This window comes from Dipodomys merriami, unplaced genomic scaffold, assembly GCF_024711535.1.
Source record: "Dipodomys merriami isolate MVZ:Mamm:240054 unplaced genomic scaffold, mDipMer1.0.p SCAF_10, whole genome shotgun sequence".
Lineage (NCBI taxonomy): Eukaryota > Metazoa > Chordata > Mammalia > Rodentia > Heteromyidae > Dipodomys > Dipodomys merriami.
In genome coordinates this window covers 12,378,842-12,392,334 of record NW_027202271.1, presented here as the reverse complement: position 1 = coordinate 12,392,334, position 13,493 = coordinate 12,378,842, and the positions used below count along the sequence as shown (strand labels likewise).

The following is a 13,493-nucleotide window of genomic DNA, read 5'->3' as shown; positions in this document are numbered from 1 at the left end:
GGCTACTTGAGTAAAAACCCAGACTTTACTGCCTGAGTTGGTTTCTAATTGATCCTCAGATCTCAGCCTCTGAGTAACTAGTATTATAAGCATGAGCTATTGGTGCCCAGCATAGAGAAATTTTTAAATACTAAGACCTATGTTCCAACTCCTAAAACTGATTTAGTCAGCCTAAAATAGGACAGGGTATTCGTATTTTTAACGGTGCACAAGATGATTCTATTATGATATACACTACATTATAAACTACTGCTTTTCATGCTACTCTTTCTTCTTATATAGCCTGTTGATATTCTAAAAGGGGCAAATATTTTTTTTAATTTTTTTTTTATTGTGAAAATACTGTACAGAGGGGTTACAATTACAAAGGGGCAAATATTTTGGTTTCTTTTTTTTTCTTTTTTTTGGGTCAGGTCGTGAGGCCTGAACTCTGGGCCTGGGCACTGTCCCTCAGCTCTTCAGCTCAAGGCTAGCACTCTACCACTTGAGCCACGGCGCCACTTCCGGCTTTTTTCTTTTTGCTTATGTGGTGCTGAGGAATTGAACCCAGGGCCTCATGCATGCAAGGCAAGCGCTCTACCACTGAGCCACCTTCCCAGCCTGGGGCAAATATTTTGTACATGTGGGAAAAGTATTCTGTTTCTTAACTCATAATCATTCATAGAGTGGATGGCTAGTAAATTCTGCTCCCACTCCACAAAACACAATTTCACCTATCTTTTGAGTTCTAAGGAAATGACATGTACTTAATAGAATTTTTCATTTTTAAATGGTCTTTACTTTCTTTTCTTAGATCACTTTAAATTCTTAGAATATTTAAAACTAGTCTACTCTTTAGCAAGGAACATTTTTCTTCTGCAAATAACTTTCCACATGCTCATCCCTTTCTCCACCATTTTTTCAAAGAAATAATTCTAGGAAATTCAAGATAGGAAAGAGAATCTATAAATTAATAGCAGGTAGCATTTACAATGTTCTAGATGACTTCTCGAGCTTTCCCTTCTCATTATCATAGCTTTCGTGGATTTTTGGATTTAAACAGCCTGATGAAGAAGCATAAGAAATGAGAATAGACCAGTGCTGGTGGCTCATGTCTGTAATCCTATCTACCTAGGAGGCTGAGCTCTAAGGATCATGATTCAAAGCCAGCCCAGGTGGCAAAGTCCATGAAACTCTTATCTCCAATGAACCAGCAAAAAAACTGGAAGTTGAGCTGTGGCTCCAGTGGTAGAGGACTAGTTTTGAGCAAAAGAAGCTTAGGGACAGCATGCAGGCCCTGAGTTTAAGTCCCAGGACTGGCACAAAAAAAAAAAAAAAAAAAAAGAAATGCGATGGGCAATAAACCATTTTTGACTCCTAGGTTTGTTTGATTGTAAGACCTAGGAAACACTACGTAATCATCCTGAGCCAGTGTCCTCTTGGAAGAGAGCTGTCACCACTCCCTTCATAAAACATAAAACTGCCGGGCGCTGGTGGCTCATGCCTGTAATCCTTGCTACTCAGGAGGCTGAGATCTGAGGATCTCGGTTCAAAGCCAGCCCGGGCAGGAGAGACCGTGAGACTCCTATCTCCAATAAAAACCACCAGAAAACCGGAAGTGGCGCTGTAGCTCAAGTGGTAGAGTGCTCCCCTTGAGCTGAAGAGCTGAGGGACAGCGCCTAGGCCCAGAGTTCAAGCCCCACGACCGACAAAAAAAAAAAACAAAAATAACATAAAACTATTTTTAGGATTCAATGATAACAAGGAAAATTTCTTAACAGCATTTAATTTATTATTGGTTTCTCTTCCCCTTAGAGAACTTCAGAGCATTTGATGGTGTTAGTTTTTTACTCTGACCACAAAGTTTCCCAGTTACTATTTAGAACTGCTCTAAGGATGTCACAGTAGTAACTTTGGACAACCAACAAAAGTGATCTACTAGAGAATATCCTCTCTCTACTTTTTCCTGTTTTATCACACAAGGGAGGAAATGGTATGTGTTCTGTGTGTGTGTTTGTGTGTGTGTGTGTGCATGCGCACGTGCACATGCACACACATGTGTGCTGAGAGCCACATTCTGGTGAATTGTAAGCTAATCTTAATTAGCATGAAATTTATGACACCCAGCTGAGCCCTAGGGCCCCTTACTGTTATCCCAGTTATGCAGGAGGCTAAGATTGAGAGGATCATAGTTCTAGGTGAGTTCAGGGCAAAAACATTTTTAAGTTGATGAGATTCTATCTCAATAGAAAAGGCTGGGTATACAAGTACATATCTGGCATCCCAGCTACAATGCGAAGTATAAATAGGGGGATCACAGTTCAGGCCATCCTAGGAAAAATGTAAGACCCTATCTAAAAAAATAGCAAGAGCAAAGAGTACAGGAAGCATGGCTCAAGCAAGAGAATACTTGCCAAGCAAGTGCAGACCCCTGAATTCAAATCCCAGTACCACACCCCCACATTCACATACCCACATACAAAAAGAGAAAAAAAACCCAAAACAACAATAACAAAACAGGACATCCTCTTTCAACCTAGAGTGTAGTCTATAGTCCCAATCTCAGTACCCATTGCATTACATGGGCACTTGAGTAATGAGGAAGATGAAACCGTTGTTATGAAATAGAAGACAAATTGCAGTTGAATAAGACCTGACACCATTCCAAAAACTCATAATCCAACCAACCCACCAAAGCAAGGCCAATACTGGGAGGCTCTATTTTTCCAGGCTTCCAAAATGTATATGGCCTTCCCACAAAGGTTCTGCCCAATGACATCTTGCTTTCATCCAGGAAATAGTATATAGGTGGAAAGCTGAGAAGAAAGAATACTGGGTTAGAGGAGTAGAGTGCTGGATGGCTAGGAAAGAAGCAACCCTGGGTAATGGATGTAAAATCAAGAGGTGAAACAATTTTATGCTTAGGGAGACTGGGAGCATCTCTTAGCTGCAAAGAATGCCAGAGGGATTAATACAGGATAATACTAAGGGTCAATACTGTGTTCTGGGCTATTGTGTCCCTAGCCAAGAGATGCTCAAGAAAAATAATCGAATAGGTAGAGAGGATTGTACGTGATGCTCACGTGGGCTGTTTTCTCCCAGGGATTCTGTCTGGGCAGGTCTGGTGCTCAGAGGTGATGGAAGGTAGTGTCACATCAGACTGGTAAAGGTAACATGAGGACCAAAAGCACAGTGACCAGTTGGTTTTTATTAGTGTAATTATAGTTTGTCACTGTAATAAAAGTAGTAGAGGAACTAGGACTCTGTTATCACAAAGAAATAAATAAAGCTTATTTTTAGGAAAACTCTTAACGGTAGTAACTGAAATCTAGCAATAGCACTTGGAGGAACGTAGCCTGGGTGACAAGTGAAGCTGGGGTAGAAGTAATGGTAAATTCTACTTAGAAGGAGATTCTACTCTTTGTCTCCTCCCCCAGCTCCTGGCCAGAGCTGATCATGATGGCAGGTACAGAATAAAAGGAAACCTAATGAAAACAGCTAAAACACTGAAAAATCATGGCCTTAGATCTACCAGGCAGTGAGCTGACCATGATCAGGTAATCTGTTCCTCTCATTCCAAAGAAATCTAGACAGTAGCCTCTCCAGATCGCTTCCGAGAAATGTGCTCCAGGTGGGCGTGCTCTGAGGTGTCCAATTCGATCTCATACTTGGCTAGGATTTTGAGGATGGGCCTCAGCTTCAGCCACCACTGTTCCTTGGGGATTCGGTGACTGTAAAAGAATGAGATAGATGGTTATGTAGTCTTATAATAGGATCCCATTGAATTTCTACCAAAGCCTCATGGGAAGAAGGAAGGTGGGCAAAAATGACTGGATTTAGGTCATGGGAGTCAAATGTGAAGTGCAAAAGCCTATAGGTGTTACTCCTAAAAGAAAAGCATTGAAGGCAGTGAGCACATTGCGGAGGGGTTGGGGAGAGTAAAGTAGCAGGGAAAGGACCACTGTCAATGGTAGATTACTCACTCAAAGTCTGTCTGGTCCTTCAGCTCAGTCACTGGTTGAAAGACCAAGGCTCTCTTACGCATCCCCAGAACACAGCCTGAGTCAGGAGAATTGGCAAAGATCCTCCCTGGAAGAAGGGATGGTCAGTGAGCTCCTATACCAGATGGCCAGCCTATACAGAAGGAGTACACCATCTTACCCCACCTACCATTACGGTAACTCTCTTTGATTTTCCCAAACATCCAGTTCATAGCCTTAGCTCCCATCTTGGTAGCAAAATTCCTGTCAAAGGGAGTTGGGCTCCCACCCTGGAAAAAGGGCAAATCATAAAAAAGGTTAAGGAAAAAAAACAGGAAAGGACTTCAGTGAAGTAGCAGAGACATCTAGCTACACAGAAAAAGAAAAAAAAAAAGGAAAGAACAGGCCTAGATTTATAGGAATCCCCAAATTTAACATGAAAGATGAGCTGGCCATTTGCCAAATGTGAGAGCAATTAGTTAAAGGAGATGATTAATTCCACACTCTCCTTTTTAACTCTGCAGTTGCCAGATCCTATTTCAGTCTTATTACTACCAGGCTCGTCTTTAACCTAGACACTTTTGTCTGTTACTATCATAGAAGACATGTTTTCTGCACCTCAGTCTAACTCTTCTTGGTAGAACTTCAGAACAATATATCTATATATAGTTCTCTATATATGTATGTATAACACATGTAAATTTTATTATATATTATAATATACAACAGTATATTATATAACAGAACATGTATAATATATAAGATTATATAGCACATATATAACACATACAAAATGCATATGTATATACACATAACAATCACACATATTTTCTCTGAACTAGAAAATAAGTTGGAAAGTGGGAAGGAAGAGAAACCAGGAAAGAGAACTTCATATTTATCCAGTAATACCCCATTTCTGTAGGAGCTGCTAAGTTCTCTCAAACTGACACTCTTGGGATTCATTTGTAGATAAAGGTCAATGCTTCAGAGGCATCAACTAGGAGACTGGGAACTAGTGCCACCTATGCATGAGGCCTACCTACATCAGGTGGGGACTATCCATGTAGAAAGTTCTCTCCCCTGAAACCCCAGTTAGTGGAGATGGAGCCCAACACCAACAAGAGTTCATAGTCATTCAACAGGTTCTTCATGAAAGGCAGTATGATATGGTAGAAAAGCATTGAACCAAACTTATTCTAGCTTTAACCCTGAAAAAAATTATTTTCCCTCTCTGGATCTCATTGTTTTCATCTGAATCAGTAGTTCTCAACTGGAAATGACTTTCCCCCTCAGGAGACATCTGGCAATGTTTGGAGACTTTTTTAAAATTAAAATTGAAGGTAAAAGCCAGTATGTCTTCCAGGCTATTTAGGGGCAGAGATAGGAGGATTGAAGTTCAAGGCTGGCCTAAGGAAAAAAAGCCTGAGACCATATCTAAAAGACAAACTAGCAAAAGGGGCTGGGTGTGTGACTCAAGTGGTAGAGCTCCAGAGGTCCAGAATTCAAACCTCAGAACTGAATTACACACACACACACACATACATATACATATATAAACAAACCAGCTGGGCACTGGTGGCTCACATTTGTAATCCTAGCTATTCAAGAAGTTGAGAGAACTCAATTTGAAAACCAGCTGGAGGCACACAAATCCAAGAGATTCTTCAATTAACCTCAATTAACCAGCAAAAAGCCAGAAATAGAGGTATGGCTCAAATGGTAGAGTGTTAGCTTTGATCAAAAAAGCTAAGTAATAGCATGAGGCCCTGAGTTCAGTGCTGGCACAAAACAAACTAAAAAACCCAAAGCAAAAAATAAACACTGAGGTGAGGGGAAGTGCTACTGGCTTCTAGTGAACAGAGTCCAGAGATACTGCTAAGTCACCCTGCAATACATGGAAAACTGTTGCTCACAGCAAATAACTATCTATTCCCAAATGGTAATGATGTCAAAGTTAAGGAGCTCTGCCTGAAATGAAGATGAACCACTTCATTTCTAAGGCCATTTTCAGGATAAAGGGTATTTTGAGTCCATGATTCCAGCTTGCTCCATGGTGGCACTAAGCCTCAACAGATTGAAGAAGGCCAGTGAGAGCCTCCATGGCTGTTGTTGGTAATAGTTGTTGGTTATTGTTTTTCCCCACCTGCTGCATGTGGCCAAGCACATTCTTCCTGCTGTCGAAGATGCCCTTCCCCTCCTCAGAGTACAGGTTGAAAATGAAGTCAGTGGTGTAGTTCTCATTGCACTTCTCATTCCTGCCAGGTAGAAACCAAAAGCTCATGACTCTTGACCCATCCTCTCTTCTACCTTTGGAGACAGTCTTCTTCATTTGCTACTTTCTCCCGAGGCTCAGGGGACATAGGCAGCCTCCCTCCCTTTGTAGCTACAGATTCCTCAGGTGTCCCAACCTCCAATCCATTTCACGGCTTAAGACAAAGCCTAACTTAATACACTTAGGGACAAACCATGAATGAGGTACCTCAACACCAAGCCCCTTTTCACAGTTGTTTTCATCTTTTGCACCAGATGTTCAACGTTTGCCTGAAAATGAAACAGGAAATCCTAAGCTTCAAGGTTGGGCAAACACATTCATTTCTCTTCTTCCATACTAAGAGGGGTGGGGGAGCTTGGCTCTGGTAGTTCACAACTGTAATCCTAGCTACTCAGGAAGTTGAGATCTGAGCACTGTGGGAAAGTCTCTGAGACTCTCATCTCCACTTCACCACCAAAGAGCTCAAAGTGGAACTGTGGTTCAAGTGGTAGCAAACCAGCCTTGAGTGAAAAAGCCAAGTGACAGCACGCAGGCCTTAAGTTTAAGCCCTAGTACTGACACCAAAAAACAGAGGTAAGCAGGTACAGATGAAAGTTGCTTGCAATCTCAAGCTTGAGCTTTCCCTAAGTTCTTTAAAGAAATACAGTGTAAGCCAGGTGCCAGAGGTTCCACACCTGTAATCCTTTTTCTTTTTTCTTTTTGTCAGTCGTGGGGCCTGAACTCTGGGCCTGGGTACTGTCCCTCAGCTCTTCATCTCTAGGCTAGCGCTCTACCACTTGAGCCACAGTGCCACTTCCGGTTTTCTGGTGGTTTATTGGAGGTAAGAGTCTCCTGGTCTTACCTGCCTGGGCTGGCTTTGAACTGTGATCCTCAGATCTCAGCCTCCTGAGTAGTTAGGATTACAGGCGTGAGCTAACAGCGTCCAGCCACACCCGTAATCCTAACTACTATTCTAGCTGAGATCTAAGATCACAGATTGAAGCCAGTCCAGGCAAGAAAGTCTGTGAGACTTTTACCTTCAGTTAACCACCAAAAAGCCAGACATGAGCTATGGCTCAAGATTAAAGATAGCACCCAGGCCCTGAGTTCAAGCTCCACTACCTGCATACACACCACACAAAAGTATAGTGGAGACTGGAATTTACATAAAGGCCTGAGATGAAACTTGCAGAGATAAAAGAGGGATCATTAGGGCTAAGGGCAGGAGCCATCAGATATCAGCCTTCATTTCTCTCTGTCCATGAGTTTCTGGTTCTCTTTGCCTCAGAAGGCTGAATCTGCTCACAAACTCAGTTTTTAAGTGAGCTGATGGCATGAAAAGCAGTGATTAATTGGGAGAGAGTATGTTCTTTCATTTGAGCTTTGAGTTGGATGTGAAAAGGCAGACTCCCACCTCCAACTTTTTGGAAAGGGCTGGCTAGGAACCTAGACTGGGGAGTTCCCTTCTCCTGTGGCTAAACCTCTATCCTGTAGCTCTCTTCTTTTCCAGTGAATTGGAACATGGGAAAGTAAAGATTTGTATAATCTCTCAGTGAAATCTGAGCCTGAGACCTACCACAGAAGTAAAGATGTCTCCCTTGAAACTGAAGTTAAAGCAACAAGAGAGAATCTAGAGGTGGAAAATTCACTCACTCAAGCAGTGAAGTCATTTGCTCACTGAGGAGTTTAGTAAAGTTATTTTTTTTTTAGGCTCTCTAAACCCTTATTGCCTCCAATATAGAGATTTTTTTTCCCCCACATGTCTGATGGGGAAACTGCTCATAAAGGGCATGGCAGAAATCATCAGACAAAATAAGGGTTCCAACAATACAGTCATATGTAAGACAGTATACTGAACAATGCCTGTCAGGAGCCCTCCTAGTCTTTGAAGGGCTCCATGGGCCAATCTTTACTTCTTAGAACTCTAGTCACTGTGGGGACAGTTAGGGGGACACACTGGAACAAGGAAGAGACACTCAGTATGTTCAGGTGGCCATCTACCTGCAGGTCTCGAATAGTGAAGGGCTCCTCAAAAATGTAGGCAGCATCAGCCCCAGCTGCCAGTCCAGCCATAGTGGCCAGATAGCCACAGTAGCCGCCCATAGTCTCGATGATAAACACCCGACGTTTGGTGCCAGCTGCAGACTGCTTGATGCGGTCACATGTCTGCGAAGTCAGAAAGACAGGGTCAAGGGTCTGATTGTGATTCTTGCCCCTACTTTGGCTCTTGACATTAACTTAACTCTATGGCTATATCTTCCCAGGCCAGCAGGGCCTCTAGACCTCTTCAGATTTTTGCATTCAGGTAGGTTCATTCTCCAACTACACACAGAGCTTCTCTTCTAGAGAGGAAGCTGTGTCTGTCATTAATGGTGGGCTCTCACTGTTGCTCAGAGTAGGGCAATTAGGCTCTATGACCTCGGGGGAAAATATGATAACTGATGCATCTGTAGATGGGGAGAATGAATACCATTAAAATCTGTGTAATGCTCCCTGCCTGTAATCCTAATTACTTGAGAGGCTGAGATCTGAAGGTTACAGTTTGAAGCCACTTAAGGAAGTAAAAAACTTTGAGACTCTTGTCTGTAATTAACCAGCAAAAGGCTGGAAGTGGAGCTGTTGCTCAAGTTCTTAGAGTGCCAGCTTGAATGAAAAAGTTCAGGGACAGCACCAAAGCCTTGAATTCAAGCCTCGAGACCAACTCTCTCTCTCTCTCTCTCTCTCTCTCTCTCTCTCTCTCTCTCTCTCTCTCTCACACACACACACACACACACACACACACACACATTCATCTAATAAAAAGGACTAATCAGGAATCTAAGAGTTTCCTGAGCAGTTGAAAAAACAGAAAAAGAATTTCGGAAACTGATAACAAGCCTTTGGGGTTAATTCAATCAGACAAACGAGCATTTTTAAAAAATGAATGAAGCTTTGCCAGGCACTGTTAGCTCATGTCTGTAATCCTAGCTACTGTAGAGGTGATTGAGGATTCTGGTTCAAAGCCAGCCCAGGAGCTGGGTGCTCATGGCTCACACCTATAATCCTAGCTACTCAGGAGGCTGAGATTTGAGGATCATGGTTCAAAGCCAGCTTGTGCAAGAAAATCCTGGTGAGACACTCATCTCCAATTAACCACTCAAAATCCAGAAGTGGAGCTGTGGCTCAGTGGCAGAGTGCCAGCCTTGAGTGAAGAAGCTAAGGAACTCCATTCAGACCTTGAGTTCAAGCCCCAGTGCTGGCACGCACACACACATACACCCACATATGCGAGTGCACACACACATACACACACAAAAGTCTATATAGATGCCTGACTTTTAAGAAACATTTTTCAATTATTGCTTCCTGTATACTACCAAAGAATATGGTCCTGGTCACTTTCCAGGACCACGATCTGCCCAGGGATTATAATCCTAGCGAAAAGGGATGGGAAGCAATGGTGGACTCTCACCGTGCAGATGGTATTGAGTGCCGTGTCAGCCCCAATGCTGAAATCCGAGCCAGGAACGTTGTTGGAGACCGTGGCGGGAATGACCACAAATGGGATGCAGAGCTCATCAAACAGCTTCCTGCCCTCCATAAGCTCCAGGCCCCCTGTGTATGCCTAAGAAGGACAGAGTGGCAGGACCTGGCATAGGAAGAGGGAGTGTGGGTGCGAGCGAGGAAGAAATGGTGGGGATACTCACCTCAAAGCCTCCAATGATGACAAGGCCTTGAATGTTGAACTTAGTTATGTTGGCACTGATCTGTTCCAAGTTCTTCTTGGGTAGAGTCCTGGCAAGGAGCCGGAAATGAGAATTTGAGGAAGAAAGAGAAAATTAAAGAAGAGAAAAGTTAGACACAGACACACAGACACACAGACACACAGACAGACAGACAGACACACACACACATGCACACACACGCACACGCGCACACACACACGTGTTTTTGGTGCCATGACTGGGGTTTGAATGGAGAGTGAGGACACTCTCCCTTAGCTTTTTCTCTCAAGTTTGATGCTCTACCACTTGAGGTAACCCTTCTACTTCAAGAGTGTTGCTGGTTAACTGGAGATAAAGAGTTTCATGGACTTTTCTGCCTGGGCTAGCTTTGAGTCTCAATCCTTAGACTTCAGCCTTTTGAGTAATTAGGATTACAGGTGCGAGCCAACCAGTTTGTTTATAATTTCTTGACTTGTGCCCCCTACTCTCTCTCATACTCTCACCCCATATTTAGACTATAAATAACATGTGGTGGGTGAGTCTATACTCCCAGAAGCCATTATGAGCTTGAGGCTAGGATCCAGATCACAGGAGTGGTAGAAGCAGACCCTCACTTAATGGACTGATGCCCACATTCAAGGGATAGCATGAAGAGATGAAGAGAAGGAGTTTCTTCTATAATGCCCCTTACCTTTTAGTGCCAAGTTTGGAACCACCTTGGCCAGTCCATCCCCCAACATAGCTCCAGCCAGCTTCCTCGATCTGAAAGGAAAAAAGCCACACAGTTCTGCATTGTGGCTGAAGCACCAGGAAGCCTGTGTGGGACTGATGCCACCTCTTGACCTCTGACTCCATCCCAAGATGCCCTTGGTCAGAAGAGGAACACTACTAGATCTTGGCTTTTACTTACTTATTACTTTTGTTGCTCATTAAAAAGCATGATGCACCTACTTAAGCCAGGCAAGTATGCTGAGCTTTAGGATGGAGAATCAAATGAGAGGATGTTGGTAAAAAATTAATTCCAGTGGTTCCTGCCTATTCCTGCTGGGCTAAAATTAAATATTTCTATCTTCTTGAACTTCTGGACAGGAGAAGGGTGGTAGTTTTGAGACAAGGAGGCAAGGACAACAGATCTGAGACCTCTGCTACACTGATCTTCCCTAAGATTGCCCATTAGCTCCTTTGAGTCCACATACCTGACCCTTGGCCAGGCCCTCAAAGCCATCGTGTACAACCAGCACTCGGTTGCCCTGGATAAGGCCAATCCTCACAGTGGAGCGAACAGCAGCATTCATGCCTGCGGCTGGGGCCCCCACATTCATCACGGCCACTGTGTGCAAACCACCCTGTACAAGAGAAAGCAGGGGAGGAAAGGACAGACATCCCCACAGGGGTAGGGATGGGAGAGTCAGCAAGAGAGGCAAAACTGTGAGCCCCTCCTGTGGGATGTCTGGAATCAAGACATCTGCCTGTGACTATACCCGTATTTCCTCATCCTATAGAAACAAAATTCATTTTCACAGATAATGAATAAAGTCACTGTTCTAAATCCCAGATACTATCATTCTATATAATAGCCTTCCAGAGCAGTATTCTCCAAAGTTCTTGGACTGCATGCAATACAAACTCTCTGGGGAACTTGTATAACAGCATATGCCTGACCCCTGCCATAGATCTGAGTACCCTCTGAGGGAAAGAGAAAGGAATCTAAGTTTAATAAGCAACTCTGAGCTTGGTTTCAGTGGCTCATGCCTTTAATCCTAGCTATACAGGAGGTTGAGATCTAAGGATCATGGATTGAAGCCAGCCCAGGCATAAAAATGTCCATGAGATTTTGATCTCTAATTAACAACCAAAAAAAAAAAAAAAAGGCAGAAGTGGATCTGTGGCTCCATTGGTAGAATGTTAGTCTTGAACAGAAAAGCTCAGGAAAAGTGTTGTCCAGGCCCTAAGTTCAGGCCTTAAGCTCAAGCCCCAGGACCAGTATGTAAATATATAAATAAATAAACAACCCATATAATTCTATAAATAGTAAATATAGAGAGCCACTACTCCAATAGAAAGAGTAGATGTGATTATTACCAAAGAAAAGCTCTCAGAATGTATGTGATAAGGCCTGTAAAGGCAACTTTTTTTTTTTTTAATTTAGCAAGTATTTACCAAGTGTTGTTTATATCCTAGGCATTGTTCTAAAAACCTGGGACACATGACTTCATGGGACTTACATTCTACCAAGAAAAGCTAGGCAATACAGAGCAAATATCACACACAAATATATTATTTAAGACATTAAGTGGTCAAAGTAAATAGTATAGTCTAGCAGGGTAAGGAAGCATCAGAGGTAGGGATTGGGATGATGTAGGATGGGGCAGCTTACATATCAAAGAAAGTGGTCAGGGTAAGCCTTAATGAGATGAGAGAAGATACAGCAGACCCAGTAGATACTGCAGGTTTAGCTCCTGGCCATTGCAATAAAATGATTATCATCATCATAATAAAAACTCTTTTCTATTCTTTGCATGCTATCTTGCTAGTCTTGAGTGGGTATGAGTTTTGAGTTAAAAATACTCAGGAACCACCAAAAACACAAGGCTGATATCTGGAGTGGCTAAGAGAAAGTCAACATAGTTGAGTCAGAGACTCAGCACTGAAGATTACAGTAGGGACAAAGAAGTTGGCAAGGCATAACACTTAATAAAGAGAGACTGGGGAAGGGAGAGGATCGAGGAAGGTGGGCAAATCACCAGTACCTTAGAGACTGGGGGTCTGACGTGAGCTAGAAGCTTGTACACCTCCCAGTTGTTCATAAAGCTCCTGTAAACAGTATAAAGAGACAGGGGTGTCTTCAGGCCACTCCTCATGGCCACTAGTCCTGAGGGTTCTGACAGGAAGTTTAGTCTCAGAGTCTCAGAGTGAAGTTTCCCAGGGTTCACCCATTCATCCAACACTTTCTTTTTTTTTTTTTTTTTTTTAATTTTACTTTATTTTATTTGAGAACATACTGTACAGATGGGCTACACAATTACATGGGCAGGATAATGCATACATTTCTTTCATCCAACACTTTCTGAGCACTCTTCTCCCGGGCCCTGTGCTTAGCACAAGAGATAGCCCTGTGGCTAGAGAAAGCTGGATCTAGCTGAGGTCCACAACTAGAAATAACTGTGTATAAAAGGTTCATCCCAAAGAGAGCATCCTTGAGATGAACTAAACTTTCTGATCATTTCACAACTAACTTTCTTGGGGAAGAAATTGTTGCAGAGACAATAAAGCAGCTCATATATAAGCTATGAAAATCATATGGCTTCCTTCTGGCTTCTAAGTTCTATTGCTAGCAAGTTTCAGGAAATTTCCTCACCGGCCTCTTAGCTTCATGGCTTCATCAAATCTCTTCTCATCCATGGCCTTGGTTACATCTTTGGTCTGAGGGAGGAGCACAGCAACAATTTTTTACCGTCTCCATCCATAGTCAGATGGCTCATCTCTGGATTTAGGACTGGATCCTGTCCCACCCTGCATCCCATCTTTTCCCCCTAAAACTTTCATGTAAGTATATTTGTTTCTCTGTTATTTTCTGAG

General features: G+C 42.9%; 1 protein-coding gene across 3 annotated transcripts in view; it reads right to left on the bottom strand.

Annotated features, from left to right (window-relative positions):
• Nucleotides 1-3,167: 3,167 nt before the first annotated feature.
• Nucleotides 3,168-13,493, bottom strand: part of Pfkm (phosphofructokinase, muscle) — a 43,654-nt gene continuing 33,328 nt past the window's right edge. For all 3 annotated transcript variants that reach the window (XM_070039840.1, XM_070039848.1, XM_070039858.1), the window contains 12 exons: nt 13,273-13,337; nt 12,665-12,728; nt 11,111-11,260; nt 10,606-10,676; nt 9,897-9,984; nt 9,662-9,814; nt 8,212-8,376; nt 6,439-6,500; nt 6,103-6,214; nt 4,150-4,249; nt 3,963-4,068; nt 3,168-3,710 (listed from right to left, as the gene is read on the bottom strand). In XM_070039840.1, coding sequence (XP_069895941.1) covers nt 3,566-3,710; nt 3,963-4,068; nt 4,150-4,249; nt 6,103-6,214; nt 6,439-6,500; nt 8,212-8,376; nt 9,662-9,814; nt 9,897-9,984; nt 10,606-10,676; nt 11,111-11,260; nt 12,665-12,728; nt 13,273-13,337 — 1,281 coding nt within the window. In that variant the 3' untranslated portion in view covers nt 3,168-3,565. The remainder of the gene's footprint in view (nt 3,711-3,962; nt 4,069-4,149; nt 4,250-6,102; nt 6,215-6,438; nt 6,501-8,211; nt 8,377-9,661; nt 9,815-9,896; nt 9,985-10,605; nt 10,677-11,110; nt 11,261-12,664; nt 12,729-13,272; nt 13,338-13,493) is intronic.